At 35.7% G+C, this 18,566-nt stretch overlaps 1 protein-coding gene across 3 annotated transcripts in view; it reads right to left on the bottom strand.

Moving 5' to 3' along the window:
- The window catches only part of LOC149836761 (uncharacterized), a 94,794-nt gene that overhangs the window by 53,259 nt on the left and 22,969 nt on the right, over positions 1-18,566 (bottom strand). For all 3 annotated transcript variants that reach the window (XM_090007110.1, XM_090007112.1, XM_090007111.1), the window contains exon 5: positions 7,217-7,389. In XM_090007110.1, the coding sequence (XP_089863236.1) occupies positions 7,217-7,389 (173 nt within the window). The remainder of the gene's footprint in view (positions 1-7,216; positions 7,390-18,566) is intronic.

Raw genomic sequence — 18,566 nt, 5'->3', positions numbered from 1 at the left:
AAATTGTATAAATTCATCAACTATTAGAAGACATGAGGATCTCAATAGAAGGGGTCCACCAAGCTATGTTGTGATAACAAGAGTGAAATATACATTGTCAAAAATCATATTTTTCATGAGCGGACTAAACACATTGAGATGGACTGTCACTATGTTCGGGAAGCGTATCTGAAAGAAGTTATAGATCTTTCATATGTAACTTCAGAATATCAATTGGCAGATTTCTTCACAAAAGCCTTGTGTGCTCCGCGGTTCAATTTCCTCCTTGGCAAACTTTCAGTCATCTTACCCTAAGTTTGAGGGGGTGTTAAATTATAATTCATAAGACAATGTATTAGTTGTAGGGGTATTTTAGTCATTTCTATATTTTATGCATATTCATGTTTTTTAATATGATTATAATTCCTCCTTTTTATTTTTTCTTACTTTTGTAATTTTTTTATTTCTTATTTTTGTTTTTTTATGTAATATTTTTGTACACATTCAGTGGTTGACTGTGTACAGTGTACAATAGTCAACCACTGACTGTTGTACATAGTTTAAAAAAGATAGACGTTGGGCTGATTCCCAACATCTCTAATAAAAGCCGTTAGGAATAGCCCAACGACTCTTTAAGTATGCTTATAAATAAGGGCTATGTGAGCCCATTGTAAGTATGTAATAGAGTAAGGAGTTGTCTCCTTAAGCTGATAAACACTATGCATTTATTGCACTTCTTTTGTAGTGTAAAGCTTATAAACATTGTGCATTTATTGCACTTCTTTTGTGGTGTAAAGCTTATAAACACTGTGCATTTATTTTGTGTCTTGATTATTTGAAGTATCAAGTTATTTGAAAACTTGATTGTTTGCAAGGATTCTTCACAATATATGGAAGGGGGGGGGGAATCGGTCAGGGATATATTTAAGCCATCGCGGTCTGGTTTCGGATCCGATCTGATCCAAACCAGACTTGTTGCAGGTCCAGAATATATCATTAGATGTGTCTCAAAATTCTAAAAACATTGATATTTTGTTTTTCTAAATTCGGGCTACGGTTGGCCCGAAAATCGTATTTTTTCAAAAAGACCTGCCTCGATATGATCGGATCGAATCTGTATGATCCAAGTTGATATGGATATGGACCCAGTTCAAGATCCCTATTAATTAGGATCTGGTCTAGGCTGAGATCCATATAGATAATGGATATGGATATGGATCTGGATCTGGATCTAAATCCAAGCCCAACTAATTTAAAGTTTTAAATTCAATATAAAGGTTTAATTGAGTAAATTTTGAAGTTAAAAAGACTCCCAAAGGGGTGGGACACCCTATGGAACTTTCTAAAATTTTACTATTTAATAAATAATTAATTAAATATTAAAAATTAATTAATTCCAAAATTTCTTTTGGATATGGCAGCTACCTAATATGCAAGGATTCTAGAAGAGCCCAAATAGGATTAAAGTAAAATAGTAAAACAAAATAAAATACTAAATGGATAAAAAAATAGTTAAAAAGGAAAGAGGAGATTAGAGATAGAGTTCTACATTAGAAGAACTCTATCTCATAGTCAAATGGGTGAGAAACTCGAGAAGGGATGTCACCCTCTCTATAGAAGACCAATATATATATATATATATATATATATATATATACATATATATATATAAAGGTCTAACTCGCCGCTCTCTCTAGATTTCGTTTTCTAGAGAGCGGGAGAGAGAGAGAGAGAAGGAAGAAGGGAAAAGAAAGAAAGAGAAAAAAAAAGAGAAGAGAGGAAAAGGAAAGGAAAGAAGAAGGAAGAGGACTTCCTTCCGTTCCGATCGCTCGATGTTTATTTCTGGTCTTTTTCCATATTCAATCGAAGGTACGGGTCCCTCTCTTAATTTGAACGCGGAGAAATAGCCCGAATCAAACTTATGTGGGGATTCTAGATGGAAAATATTAAATCTGATTTTTCTAGATGTTCAATCACATGTCTTGATGAACGAGGGTATGAAGTTATGAACCTTGATTTTTGTTGTATACAAGGCTTGTTTTTGTTGATTTTACAACAATAGTAGGATTAATATGTATATATATATATATTTATAAGGATCGGCCCTGTATATCGCAGCCATGGTTTGGGATCATGTGACCCAAACCAGGTCTGCCGTAGGAATGAATATATATATATATATATATATATATATATATATATATATATATATATATATATATGCGTGGGACTGACTGTACTTTCGGTTGACCCATCAAAGTCCAGTTTTGGATCAAATCTAATCCAAAACCAAACATGTTGCAAGGCCCCAGCATGTTGTTTTTTTATATAGTTGCTGATATGAATATGCTTGTAAAACTGATTTATTTTACGTTTTTTTTAGAACACTTCGGTTGGCTATACCACTAAGTGGTGCTGATTTTCGATCATAGTGGGCAGCATTATGAAGTTAGTTTCCAGCATTGGATATGTTTGCAAACCATCATCAAACAGTGTTTATATATGTGCAGAAATCCATGACTGATAACAAAATGATTTCTGAAAATAACTGTTTGCAAACTGTCATTAAAAGTATTTATATATGTGCAAAAAAATATGATGGTTTCTGAAATTAACTATGTTTGCAAGCTCTCATTAAAAGTATTTATATATGTGCAGAAAAATATGACTGTTTCTGAAATTAACTATGCTTGCAAACTGTCATCAAACAATGTTTATAAATGTACAGAAATACATGACGGTTTCTGAAAATAACTATGTTTGCAAACTGTCATCAAACAATGTTTATACATGTGCAAAAATATATGACTGTTTCTGAAAATAACTATGTTTACAATCTGCCTATGTATATCGGTACTCAAAACCGAGTTTGTAAAATCATATGTGAGTTTACCATTTCACTAATCTGTGTAAGATTTGTCCAGAACTATTACACAGGAAATCAGTTGGTTGTTGACAATAGAAACATGACAAAAAAAATCCGGTTATGCCCGATTAGTGCTAATTTCATTAAAACTTCTGTTTTATGCCATGAATACATTACATCGACCCCGATGAGGGTCATGAGCAGGTTGTTTATGTTCAGTTTCGTTTATGTTATATGGTTGTCATTATGTGGGTTGATACTGCCACATGGGTTGGCATCGAACCAGCTTTGAGATCATGAATTCCAAATTATGTTAGCATTATGTTAGAATATTTTCGTTATGCTGCTATGATTATGCTGAAATTTAATATGTCCTCAATGCTGCCAACTGACTTGTTAAGTGTGGTTTTTGAGCCTATGTGGGCTGCTGTAGGGCAGGATAGTGTTGCACATTTTGTGCAACACTACCCGCTGTCCACAGTATGTATGGCTGCATGTGTCTACATGAGAAACATGTTGCCAACAACATACTAATGCCCAAGGACAGCATGCTTCCCTGTGCATATGTTGCGGCCTAGTGATGACCCGGTGGTTATGTTACACTTCCCGAACAATGTAGTTATTTTCAGACTTATTTTGTATGAATGACATAACATTGATTGGATATATTATGCATTGTATTATCATGTTTACAAATGCTTAAGTCATACGCATGAAAAATTATGGGATTTATGATATGCATGGATATGATCATGTGCATGTTTGAGAGTTTATGCATAAAATGGATCGTGAAAATGCATGTTGCAAGCAATTGATTATATACTTATGTGAATTGTTTTTATATGTACATTTTTATTGTGTGTGAATGAACGTGCATTGTGGACATGTTTTGAACAACTATGTAAGGATATTAACTAAGGATTTTGCATAAGATGCATTGGTGGTCAGATGTGAACCAGTGTATACCATGTGGGCCAAGAGCATGTGTTGCTCCAAGAATTGTGTTTATGCATTGCAAAATTCATCCTTGAAATTTATTGGCTTCTAAATTAATTGCACTGTTAAAAATTATGGCGGACCAGGTCCCGTGTAGTGTTTTGCATGTTGATTTGCAAAACGATTCTTTTGTAAAGAATTTAACTCTTGTTAAAAAGATAAAAGAGGTAAACAGTATAATTAATGATTTTTCTTCCTATGTCCATTCCACAGTATGGGAATCTTGGATGGCGGTTTTGAAAAAACCGTGAGGATACTAAAACTCCGTATACGATTGTGACCCTGAACCTGATATAGTGATTCGCCTACCGGCCACAGTTTTAGGGAGTTTTCAATTACTTTTCCTGAGAGTGGTGTTGTGACACAGTTGTTATTGTATACCAAGAAAGTGGCATCAGTGGATGTTGATTTCTCTGGTGTTCCGACATTAGATATTGATTTCTAATGTTCTGATGGATGGTGTTAATTCCTGATATCGGTCGAGGGACAAGTGTGAAATCCAGTAACAAAATACAAATTGTGTGTTAAGCTACAACTGGAAACCTATCTTGGACTTCGGAAATTATGACGCCCGTTTTGAGTATCTACGAGTTTAATGAAAAGTAGAACTAAACTTGTGTGAATTTAATATGGACATGCATGTAAAAGAAAACTCTAATAATAACTTAATAAATTCATGCACATTTATTGTTCTGCATTAGTTTGTGCATTCTTATTTGTTTTGTCTCATGTGAGATATTGTTATTCATGATAATTGTTTTTAAATGCCTGAATGGTAATTGAATTATGAGATTGTTGTAGTTATGTTTCTCTTAAAACTTGCATGAATTTGATTTATACTTTTTCTTGCCTATTTGGATTTTTAGAAGAATTTGTACAAATAATCTTTGATTCCTACCAGTACTACCTATGTTTTTCACAGGATCTGGAGCTCAGTGATGAGAACGACTGCCACAAGGAGCCTACGAGACTGCGTGACTTGCTTCTGTTATTTTGAACAGTGTGGCTCAGTGATTTTGTACTTTATTTTAATTTTGTTCTCAGACCTTGATTTTTTATTAATAAAGTTAGTTGTTTTGATTTGTTGGTTCAAGATCCCTTGTGGTTTTGAATGTTGTTAAGTCTGTGAGGCCCCGGATCCTTGGGTTTTGGTTTCTGTAATTGTTTTAAAAAAATACTTTTCAATGAAGATGAGTTGGGGTTGTTACAGAGATGGTATCAGAGTCAAACCACAAAATCTTGCATTTGAACTATTTTTGTGTACCAAATTGTTTTTTTGGTAGTTGAGCCTGTCAGAATTTATCAGAAAGTCATGACTTATACTCCAGAGTAGTCTCCATTACTGGTAAAAGCTACCTGGTATTTTTATCCTTACTATTGTGAAATTGTTTAATTTTCATGTTGTTGACAGTAGGCATAGCTTAATTTAATTCTTGATGTGTGAATTAAGAAAATCTAATGTGATTGTATGGTTGTAATTTTGTGGGGATCATTCTTAAAGAGGTAGGTTTGATCAGGGTGTATTTTTTGATAATTTTTCATGTTTTAGATGTATACTCGTTCCCGAGCTTCGACTTCTGGTGTTGTCGCTGACTGGTAGGAGCAGAGAGAATTTATTGCAAACGCCCTCAACACCCTGGCGACGATGATGGCCACACACGTCCAGGCACAGGCAGCACAGCAGACGATGCGTATTCACCCCGCCGAGGTCACTCTGAACCCCGATGTGATCACTTACAAGAAGTTTCTAAGGTTGGATCCGCCAATCTTCTCTGAAAAGGCTGACCCAGAGGCCGCTGAGGGCTAGATCGAAGAGATCGAGAGAGTGTTTTGCATCCTGCATGTGCCCAAGGACAGGCGAACTGTCTTTGGCACGTGCCGGCTAAAAGACGATGCCAAGAAGTGGTGGGACACCCTGCGATAGATAAAGTACGCTGGAGTGGAGGACATCCCCTGAGAGACGTTTCGAGAGTTCTTGGATGTATACATCCCTGCCTATGCCCGAGAGCGTATGCAAGAGCAATTCCTCGATCTGGTTCAGAGGAACATGAATTTGGACTACACCAAATTCCAGAGCTTGGAGCGCTATTGCCTGAACTTGTTCGTTGATGATAAGGCAAGGACGGCGAAGTACGTTCGTGGACTGAAGGATAGTCTACGAGTTTGTGTGATGATGAGTCATCCTACGACGTTAATACGATTGAGTTTGCATCCATCTTGAATGAAAGTGATTCAAGGATGGATCGCAGAAGAGGGGCGACAACGGGAGCAATACTAGTGGCGGAGCGAGGAAGAACCCACCTGTGGGCAACAAGGCGCAAGGGAGCATAGCGAAGAGGCGGAGGACCCAACAGAGTCGACCCCAGCAGAGGCAGCAGCAGGGGAAGGCTCAGTTCATGTATCAAAGGTGCAACAAGAGTCACCCTCAGGGCTCTTGTCCGCTCTTCAAGGGAGTCTGCTACCAGTGTCAGCAGCCCGGACACATCGCCACTCACTGTCCTAATAAGTCAGCGGATCAGGAAGGACAACAACAGCAGTCATAACAGTAGTAGCAGAGGCCTCAGCAGCAGGCACAGTGGAGGACGAACGGGAGAGTGTACGATGCCACAGCTGCCGCACAAGACGATCAATCTGATATGATCGAAGGTATTTTTGTAGTCACTGACCACTATGCTCGTGTGATATTCGACTCGTGTAATGTGAAGGTATATATATATATATATATATATATATATATATATATATATATATATACACACAAACACATGTACAAACAGAAATGCCATAAATTGGTGGTTTGGCATCATCTAAGGAGAGGTGCCTCAGAGAGAGGAGAAACAATCGCATGTGCGGCAGAGAGAGAGGAGAAACAATCACATCACATAATTAAGCATGTTTCCTGTGAACTAATCAAATACAAGCTGGATCTGACTACATAATGGAACTCTAAAGTGCATTAAATTAGTACCATTGTTGAGTTAAAATTTGTTGCAAGGATATTAATCCAAGATACAAACCTATTGGAGTTTCATCTCTTCTCCTAGAATCTACAATAAGACCACAGAACCTTGATCATCATATCATGGCCCTGAAAAACAAAGAGCTTGCATGATTTCCGCTCTCATGATTCATCCCCTAGGAAACATGCTAAATAACAAAGTTTTAATACACTTGCAGAATATTTCTCAGTTCATCCACAACCACCTATACAGTGACATAAACAATAGTCTTGCTTCACTCAGTGAAATGATATCACAATTTTCCAAACCATTTAAGTACATTTTCATCCATGTTCAAAAACTGTTCTTCAAAGTATGTATTGCAATCAAAAGAATTGCAGGATTCAACTTATGTGGTGGCAAAATAATCACTTACCAGCATCCGAAAAGGTTCCTCAAGGTTTGCAGTGGGTGGGGGGACAAATTTTATGATAGAATCCAGAAGTGGTGCCATATTCCTTGCCTCGTCAGGTGGATTTTTGACAAAGCTGGAGGAAGCCCATCCCTCTTTTGCTGATGCATAAAGAACTGGAAAATCTAGCTGCTCCTCTGTGTAGCATTCATACAAGAAAATAAGGCAATTATTAAAATTTTGAACAGGTGCAATCACCTCAATGGATGAGTAATACTTCAAAAAGGGTTTGCTTCATGGCGAAAGGAGTGTGCCTTCCATTGAACTACAAGCACATAATTTCATCATCACCACCAGACTATGCACTTGCCATGAGACTAATGAAATCAAGCGGAAAGCAAACCATAATGTGCATAAACACAAGAACAAGTCCTACAAGGGATAATACAAATGCCAAAGGCAATACAAAAGCACCTAAGTGCATACAATGGCTACAAAGAGCCTAAATGTGAACAAGGACAATACACAAGCCAATCAATGGCAAATACATGAGATCATAAGAGGCATCAAAAAGCATATAAAAAAGAACACAAAAACATAAAAAAATAATAATTTTTATTGAGATAGAATGCTTAGAAAAGCATTACATTTAATGGGACAAGAGGTCCCTATTTATATACAAACAAGAGGGCCAAGAAGACACACAGCTGCTGGGAAAGTCTCCAACAGCTAGAAATATACTTGTTGGAGATTTCCAACAGCCATATTCACTAAAAGACAAAAGTGAATATGTTGGAGATTCTCAACAACTATATTGACTAAAAGACAAAACTGTTCTTTACAAAAGTGTAAAGGACAGATTAAAAATAAAATAAAAAAAGAGGTCAGTTCTGCCCCTAAAGGACAAATCCTATTACATGTACAGAATTACCATTCTGCCCCTAAAGAGCAGAGCCTATTACATGTACAAAATTACCACAATACCCCTAAAGGGTATTACCTATTACAAAGGGAAGAAAAACAGTTTAAAATTATATAATATATACATATACACTCATATATATACATTATATATATAAACATTATATATATATATATATACATTTTAACAAACACACCATCTCTAGTCTCTACAACAAGCAAACCATAGTTGACAAACCTGGTGATCTGACACGGGAATCGCCCAAGTCGGATCGGATCACCCACCAACTGGGCCGCCGATCCAGACCAGTCCTGGTTTAACCAGGATCGGCTGGGAATTGGCTGGCTCGACAAGTCAACCAATTCAATCCTGAATCATCCGATCTAGGACTGAAACATGTCTTGGTGTTTCGTGAGTCGTCTCAGGTTTGGAACTGGTTCATTTTGATACGAACCGGTTCAACACTTTAAAAGGCAGATTTTTTTTCAAGAAGGGTCTGCTAGTCGACCCTTCTCATTCTCTCTCGCCTCTTCTCGTTCTCAAAGTCTCAAACCACCTAAGGCGAAGGGCGACGACCACCAGCAGCCACCTTCTGCCGCAGCCAGGTGCTCTCTCTCTCTCGTACCAATGAAGAAGAACCCCTTCTTCTTCTTCTTCTTCTTCTTCTTCTTCTTCTTCTTCTTCTTCTTCTTCTTCTTCTTCTTCTTCTTCTTCTTCTTCTTCTTCTCTTCTTCTTCTTCTTCTTCTCTTCTTCTTCTTCTTCTTCTTCTTCTTCTTCTTCTTCTTCTTCTTCTTCTTCTTCTCTTCTTCTTCTTCTTCTTCTTCTTCTTCTTCTTCTTCTTCTTCTTCTTCTTCTTCTTCTTCTTCTTCTTCTTCTTCTTCTTCTTCTTCTTCTTCTTCTTCTTCTCTTCTTCTTCTTCTTCTTCTTCTTCTTCTTCTTCTTCTTCTTCTTCTTCTTCTTCTTCTTCTTCTTCTTCTTCTTCTTCTTCTTCTTCTTCTTCTTCTTCTTCTTCTTCTTCTTCTTCTTCTTCTTCTTCTTCTTCTTCTTCTTCTTCTCTTCTTCTTCTTCTTCTTCTTCTTCTTCTTCTTCTTCTTCTTCTTCTTCTTCTTCTTCTTCTTCTTCTTCTTCTTCTTCTTCTTCTTCTTCTTCTTCTTCTTCTTCTTCTTCTTCTTCTTCTTCTTCTTCTTCTTCTTCTTCTTCTTCTTCTTCTTCTTCTTCTTCTTCTTCTTCTTCTTCTTCTTCTTCTTCTTCTTCTTCTTCTTCTTCTTCTTCTTCTTCTTCTTCTTCTTCTTCTTCTTCTTCTTCTTCTTCTTCTTCTTCTTCTTCTTCTTCTTCTTCTTCTTCTTCTTCTTCTTCTTCTTCTTCTTCTTCTTCTTCTTCTTCTTCTTCTTCTTCTTCTTCTTCTTCTTCTTCTCCTATGTAGCTTAATTATTAATATTCATTTCACAATTTTCATTATTGATCTTATGTATGTGGCTATGTGCAGTTATAAAGCTTATTTATTATTTATGCAGACATTTTGTAGTTTTTGTTTTTTGATGTTTTGATTTAGTGAATTTGTTGCTAGGAGTTTGATTATTTGCATTCACATTGTAGAAAACATAGTGTCATATTCAATATTTAAAGTAGTATTTAAAAAGCACTAAAAAAATTTAGGTCCTAACCCGTCCGAGTCGACCCGCGAGTCAAGGATCGGGTGTTCCGAGCCCGAGTCACGGGTTTGCCAACTATGAAGCAAACACCTCCAGATATGAAATTGAGCTCATAAGCATTTTTTTTCTCTTCAAAATTCATCTTTTCATATTTCGTGAATCTACTCTCGATTGCAATTTTAGACAGGTGAAATAATTTGTTTTCATTTTCAATACGTAATATATTTTTTTCCATTTAAGGAACAATTGCTCGTTTCTCCTCTGCTATTTGATATTTTTATCAAAAGTCCTAAATGGTTTAGAGATGTCAAAATGCCGAAACAGAGAAAAAAAAAGAGGTGAACACCAAGTGTCAGGAACAATTGCTTGTTTCTTCACAGAAGTATGTTAAACAAGTGATACGCCTTGGACCTGTTAAATTGTAACTTTATATATATATATATATATATATATATATATATATATATATATTATTTATAATAATATAATAGGTAAATACTTATTAGGAGTATTTTGGTCATTTTAGTCCTTGTAATAGGTTGTGCACATGAGGGTCACATTAGTACTTTTACTTTATTCTTTTCTTTCTCTTTTTTTGTTTTTATAGGGACTATTTCGTCAAATACCAAATAGAGTTGGGTTCTTTTTTGACTAGTCAACATAGAGCTGACTAGTCAATAGAGCTGTTGGAATAGTCCAACAGCTCTATTGATACTGCCTCTTGTGTATAAATAGTGGTGAACCCTCTCTTGTTCTTTTATGCTTGTTCTCAAGCACTCTCTTAATAGATTTTTTATATTTTTTTTGTCTATATTTTCCATAAGTGGCATTGTGTTTGTGAATGTATCTTGACCCATAAGTGGTCTCTATTTGTGTATGTTATACTTGCCCATAAGAGGTATTTGTTTGTATTTGTCATATTTTATTACATGGTATCAGACCTTGGTGCTCTTGGGTTGTAACCTGTACGTGAAGATCAAGAAGAGGAACGTGAGATTAATGGAGCATTGATTCGTTGTCTTGGGAAGCGCATCATCAAACTTCTTCAACACCTTTCTTCTTGCAATCTTCTCTGCATCTTTCCTCTTCTTCTTGTCTCTCTATCTCTTTTTCTTCTCCGCTATGGCTGATAAAGAAATTGTAATGGTTGTTCCCATCAAATTTGATGGAAAAAACTACAATATGTTGGCCGCGACAATGAAAAGAAACCTGATGGGTAAAGATATGTGGCAATTTGTTGATGGTTCTATTTTGTAACTACAACCAATTCTCAAAAGAATAGTTTTTGGAGCCAATGGTGAATCCAAGGAAAAGAGTCTTAAGGGAGTTAAAAGGGAAAAATATATACTTGATTATAAAAAAGTCTATAAAGAGTGGAAAGTGGGTCATGCCAAAATTCTTTATCTCTTTATGGGTAGTATGCATGAATCATGCTCTAATATTATTGAATCTGAAAGAGCGGATAAAACTTTGGAATATGTTAGACAAACATATATCCAAAAAGATGTTGCTCATAAGTGGGATCTTAAAGACAAAATACATAGTTGCAAACAAGGTGATAAAACGGTGAGAGAATATTATAGTACCCTCAAAAGACTTTGATATTAATTAGCTAAGCTTGAGCCTGTATGTAATATCACGTATTTTCACACTTAGTCATTTTGTGAGTTTTCGAAAATTTGGCTAAGTATAGAAGAAAAATTGTTTGAACCTCGATATTAGGCCGATGCTTTGGAGTCTGAGCTTGGCCCAGGTCTAATTGTCAAGGCCTAAACGAGCCAATTGAAACGTGAGAAAAAGTTTTATTTTCAACCTTTAAATTTAAGCAAAATTCGGGTTATTTTTGGGCAAATTTTGAAAGCGAAATTCAAATTATATATCGTTGGATGCATCTCGAAATTCTGAGTGAAACGATATTTTACTTTCCTTGATCCGGGCTACGGTTGGCCCGAAAATCGCATTTTTTCAAAAATTGAGCAGTTTGTCGGTTCGAATCAGGATTTGAATCGGACCGAATCTGATGGATTTGATCCAAATTAATATGGATTTGGACTCTATCCAAGACCCATATTAATCTAGATTTGATCCAGCTCAGACCCATTTGGATTTTTAAGATGGATTTGGATCTTAGATCCGGATCCAAATCCAAATTCATGCCCAACGATTTTTCCAACTTTAAATTCATTAGAAACTTTTAAATTGAAGTTAATTAATGTTAAGAAGCCTCCCAAGTTAATTTGATAATTTTTGGAAGCTTCTGAAAATTTATTTATTATTTAATATTAAATAAATAATATAATTCTAAAAATTTAATTTGACAATTGTTTAGGACTCTAAGTAGAGCCCTTAAACCCATATAAAATCACTTTAGAAGTGTTCTAGTTCAATAATATGATTTTTGAAAGCTTCTAGGTATTTAGTTATTAATAAAATAAATAAATAAATAATTTTAATTAATTTCGAGATTTATTTTTAGAGAGTTTAGGACTCTTTACATAGCCCTTGTTCATGCCTTAGAAGCTTTAAGAAAGATTTTTAAAAAAATACTCAAATTTGAAAAGTTAAGAGTTTCAAAATTTTTGGAACTTCAAGAGAGAGGAGAATTCCAGCTGGGGCTGCACTCTCTTCTCCAGCCCATCTAGAGCTTTATAAATAGATAAAAAAAAAGAAAAAAAGAGAAGGAAAAAGAGAGGAAGAGAGAGAAAAAGAGAGGAAGAGAAAGAAGAAGGTCACCTTCTTCGATCATCCATCGTTTTCGACCATTAATCTTGTTTCTTTTTCAATCTACAGTAAAGGTACAAATTTCTCTCTTGTTTTGAACGAGAAAAAGAGCATGGATTCAATTTTCCATGCGATGTTTTAATAGAAATCCATGAGAAAAAGTAAACTTGAATACTTACTCTAAGATCCATGGGTAAAATTAATATATTTTCATCTTTTTCGAAATTTACTTTGGGAATATGTATATATATACGCATGTTATTACATATATATATATATATATATATATATATATATATATTTGATGAGTCGCCGATCTACTATGCTAGGGTTTTAAAATAGAATTTATTTCATGATAAAAATAGTTTATTCTATCTGTGTTTTATGATATTATCGATTTTCATGGAGGATCCATATTATGGACAGTTAGAGACATGCAAATATTTGGTGAAATAATATTGTATACATGTATTAACATGTTTATTTGACCATGAGTCTGTGCATACGTGAGTGTAAGTTTACCTAACCATGCCTTTTGAATCATTAATTCATAAGTCCTTGTATTTCTAAGCTAATAGCCTGATAACTATGCATGCTTATGTGAAGACGCAGTGCATATGACTGGAAGTGAATTCAAATACATAAATCTATGTGGAGTTTACTGTTTTTTATCATGTAGTTCAGGACGTGGTTTCTTTTAATGCATACATGTCTGGTGAATTGAGATTTTTTTTGTCAGGCACCCTATAGAAAAAAAATGGGATTTTTTTTTTTGGTTGCAGTCTGGTCGGCTGGCCAGACCTGGCAGTGCCTTGACAGGCCTGCTAGGCCCAGCTGAATCAGTTCAGCTGGCCTGGCATGGCCTGCCAAGCCGCAGGGACCCAGCCGAGTGGGCTCAGCTGGGCAGGTGTTTTAAAAAAAAATCTTATTTTTGGGCTTGCTGGGCTGTGTGGCAGCCCAGCTGAGTGATACTCGGCTGGCTGCCAGGCCCTGGCAGGACTCCCACAGGTCCAGTCTGGACCTGTGGCAGTGGCTGCCAGACTCAGCCAACCCGGTCGGCTGGGTGCTGGACTGTTTTATATATATATATATATATATATATATATATATATATATATATATATATATATATAAACTGTTACTAACATAATAATGTTATAATATCATCCCTCTATTGGTTTCGCATTAATCTACCAAGCGTATTCTCAAAAGGAGAAAACAAGATTAAAATTAGAGTTTGAAGACCAGCCCACTGAGATAGTGTAATAAGTAATGGAACATGATATCAAATCTAATCCATTTGACCATACATGCAGGGTGGATCATGTCCTAATTAGTGGTCGAAAACCAAACCCTATATTGGAGTTGTGAGCTCAAACGGAAGAAGATTCTCAAGTGTTGTATGGTGACCATTGAGTCATAACCAGCAATACCACAAAAGGAATCTCCAACAAGTTTCTTTACAAGACACAGTATTGCAATGATAAATATATAACATTGGCTGTTACATATGATCTTATGAACGATACTTCAAATAATAAAAGAGCTGCACTGTTTGGGTCTGGCATGCAGCGTTCAAATAGATAGCCATAGCCCATATATATAAAAAATTATTTTGCATGTTCAGCTTATTCCTTGAGATCCATAAGAAACCTTTATTTCAAAAAAAAAGATATAATACATATTCTTTATTGTGCTGGGCCGCATCCGATCCATAGTCGGCTGGGCCATGGGGCGTCAACCCCCAGCTGACTGGGTCAGCTGGGCTGGAGCCGAACCCGGGTGCTGGATTATGTTTTTAAAAAAAAATGTTTAAGCAGGCACCATAAAATTTCAGAGTTTTTTTATTGGTAATGGATTCAATTTTATGCATGCAAAGAATGAGATAATCACATGCTTATACTTAGAAGATCATGCTTAGTTAAAATGTTATGGCACTGTTGCTTTACATACATATGCATACGTGAAATTTATACGTTGTTGCATGTAAATGATTTCATAAGTATTCACATGTTTTAATTGAAATGATTCATGATTAAAAGCATGCATTTGACATGAATACATGTATTAAATGAAACCATGCATTGGACATGAATATGTGTATTGAATGAAAGCATGCATTTAACCTAGATATGTGTGAACTCAGGCATATGCATATGAATTTTATTGCTTTATGAACATCTCTGAAATTTGCATGCGCGAGTGTGCATTGAAAAGCATGCGAAAGAAATGCATAGTGGCATGTGATTAATGATTTTTGCATATGAATGCATCAATGATTAAAATGGATCATCAGGAGTTGTGTGAGACTTGAGCATGTGTTGTGCTATGTTTTAGTTGTTATATGCATTGCAAAAATCAAATGTGATATTGTTGTTTTATTGCAGTGTTCTATGTTGTGACGGGTTGTGGTCCCGTGAAGAGCTTCGCATGTGGATTTGCAAGCTTATGTTATTGATTTTGCATGTTGAATTGCAAAATTTAAAAGAAAACGAATTAATAACAAGATAAAAGAAAGTAAAGAACGGTGTAATCTACGTTTACTTAATGTCCCTTCTTTAGTGTGAGAATCTTAGATATTGCGGTTTTGAGGAAACCGTGAGGATACTAAAACTCTGTGTGTTGTTACTCCTGAACCTGATATTGAGGTTCTTCTCATGGCTACGGTTTTAGGAAGAATCTGTCACTTTGCTTGGGGTGGTGTGTAGACACAATTGTTGTTTTGGTATACCAAGAAAGTGACATTATGATTGTTGATTTTCATAGTGTTCCAACATTGCTTGTTGATTTCCAATATTTTGATAAATGATGTTGATTCCTGATATCAATCGAGGGCTAAGTTTGAAACCTAGTAATAAAATACAACTTGTGTGCTAAGTTACACTGAGAACCCTACTTGACCTTAGGAATTCTTACCCGCTTGAAGTATCCGTAGGCAACGGTAATTAAAAATAACTTAAATTTTGTGCATTTAATAGGGACATGCATATAAAAAGAAAACTTTGATAAAAAATAATAATTTATTCATGCATTGCACTGAAATCATGCATATTCCTGCTATGCATTATATCATGCATATTTACTTATTTCCTTAATTGTGATATATTGGTGAATGCATAATGTTTGTTCCCTAATGCATGTAAAATATCTTTAATGCTTAAATTATAGTTTCTATTGATAGTAATTATTTTCTATTGCATAAATAGTTAATTGAGTTGTGAATTTATGATAATTGCATCTCTCTAAAATATTGCATGAATCTTATTTATGTTCTTTTTACTTGTTTGTTTCATTAGAGGGATTTGTACGCAGGATTTTTTATATTCTGAGACCCTACTTTTTGTGTTTTTCGCAGCCTCAGATGCCTAGTTGAGTGACTTGCTTCTGAGAGGAGCTACGAAGGGACTACACGACTGTCTGACAGATTTTTTTGACAGCGTGGCTCTTCTTTTTATTTTATTTATAGTTTATTTTTCTTATGTTTCAAACTATATGCATTTGAATAAATAAAGTTTGGTTTGGTATGAAAGATGAGTATAAGATCCCTTGTGGTGGTGGTTGTGTTTTAACAGTAAGGCCCCAGGTCTCTAGGAGTGTTTTCGCACTTGTTTAAAAAAAATTGTCATTTTTTTATGGGTACGAGTTGAGGTCGTTACACTATATGGGAGACAAATAATGATGCTCAATAATAGAAGAAATATCAGCATAAGAAAGAATTGTTCCAATTTTTTAGATGTCTAAGACCCGAAAAATATCATTCATAGGAGAAAACATCTTCCCTTGCATGATGTCTTGACTCAAGTGTGTAGGGAGGAAGCAAGGTTGAAATCCATGTTCGATTCTAAGAAGATCAAGGACAATGTTTTGGTCGTGTCAAGACCGAGTACCAATACAAATGTCTACAAACCACCACATTTTTCAAAAGCTTACTATGAAAGAGCTAGATATGATGACCACAAAAAAAATATAATAACATGACATAATTTTAGAAAGTCGGGGCACATCAAGTCCTATTGTCCCAAGTTCAAAGGAAGAGAAGACAAAAAAATGGTATCCGTGGGAACGTCTCACAAAGAAAGAAATTGAACCAGTGAGGATTTAAAATTCATTGGAACCATGTCCTCTCAAATCATGAAGGGCCTTCATCCACTAATCAATAACTCTTTTTCTTCTCTTTCGGGAGCCACGGTCTCTACATCTTCACCTCCCGGTAAGATTTCTTTGACTTTTATATTCCAGAGCCTCATTTCATATGACTTCACATATGTCTTTGTTTTTTGAATGTTGTACTAATTCAACGCAAAATAATGTTTTTACCGTTGACGGGTCCTCTTTTAATATAAAAGGCAATAAAATTTTATGTTCCAAAACTTAGATTTATCCAAAAATTAAATTTAAACCTTATCTTTGTTTCTCAAATTACCGACCATGGGTGCAATGTCTCCTCATCTAAGCAATGTTTGGTGCAAAATCTTTAATCCGAGAAGGATATTGGGGAAGGACATAGAGAAGGAGACCTTTATTACATGGATCGTCTTTTGCTTTCAAAAGACAATTTTTGTTATAATATTCAAAATGTACACATAATTTTGTGGCATCAAAGACTAGGGCATCAAAGACTAGGACATCCTAGTTTATCAAAGTTATCCCATGCACCACATTTGAACAAATTTTGTAATGAAAAATTTTATTGTAAGGATTGTGTTCTTGGCAAAATGAAAGCCCTTTCTTTTCCTAAACAGACCTTCTTTCCTTCTAAACCGTTTGAATCAGTGCACTCTGAGTTAAGGGGACCTTCCCCTATCTTATCTAAAGGTGGTTACTTGTATTATGTGATTTTTTGTTGATGATTACACTAGATTTTCTTAGATATACTTTCTTAAGCACAAGAGTGAAGTTTTTAAAAATTTTAAAAAATATCATAATCTTGTCAAAAATCAATTTAAAACTGAAATTTCTATCTTCCGCTTAGGGATGGCAGTGGACCGAGGGAAAGCGGGGCCCCGCCCCGCCTCGCCCCGTTTGGACCGGGGATGAAGGGTATGAAACGGGGATGGAGGCGGGGACGAAGGTTAAAATCCATCCCCGTCCGGGGGTGGAGGCGGGGATGGACGTGCACTTTTCCCCGCCACGATCCCCACCTCATCCCCGCCCCAACCACTTTTCCCCACAATATCCCCGCCCCGCCTCGCCTCATCCCCGTTTGAACCAGGGATGGAGGACATGAAACGGGGATGAAGGAGGGGGTGGAGGATAAAATCCATCCCCGCCAGGGAGGCGGGGCGGGGGTGGAGACCTTGTCCCCCGCCCCGCCCCACTGTCATCCCTACTTCCGCTCCAACTCCGAGGGAGAGTTTATGTCAAGTGATTTCAAAACTTATTTTGAAAACAATGAAATTTTATACCAAAGATCGTTTGCCTATACACCTCAACAAAATGGATTAGCTGAAAGAAAACATAGGCACATAATTAAGACTACTAGAACCCTTTTAATTTCAAAAATGTTCGAAAACATTTTTGGACTGAAATTTGTTTGACTATTGTGTATCTTATTAACAGACTTTCATCATCTAAGCTTCAAAATATTTCTCCTTATGAAAAACTCTTTAAAATCTCTCCTGATTATCTTAAATTAAGACCTTTTGGATGTAAGCGCTTTGTTCTCACTAACAAAAATGATAAACTATCTCCTAAAGCTATACCATGTGCATTTTTTGGATATAAGAAAACCCAAAAAAGATTTAGATGTTTTGATTCAGAAAAGGATAAACTTTATATCTCAAGAAATGTTTATTTTTTGGAGAATGAAAGTTTCTTTCAAAATGTGCCTAAGAAAAACTCTGGGTATTCTTTTTATTTGAGATATTACCTCAAAATAGTAATGAGATTTCATTTAAGAATGTTAGTAATGAAGAGCCTCAACTAAATCTCCAGGATGGTGAGAATATTGAATCAGAAGAACCTGATTTAATTTAATATAGAAGACGTGTAAATGATAGACAACCAAGTGCTTTAGAAAATTATTCCACCACTGAAACACAACTAGGAGTTAGAAGATCAGATCAGATCTCTAGACTC

This window comes from Nuphar pumila, chromosome 5, assembly GCF_984573655.1.
Source record: "Nuphar pumila chromosome 5, dmNupPumi1.hap1.1, whole genome shotgun sequence".
NCBI classification, from domain to species: Eukaryota; Viridiplantae; Streptophyta; class Magnoliopsida; order Nymphaeales; family Nymphaeaceae; genus Nuphar; species Nuphar pumila.
This window is presented reverse-complemented; position numbering and strand designations above follow the sequence as displayed.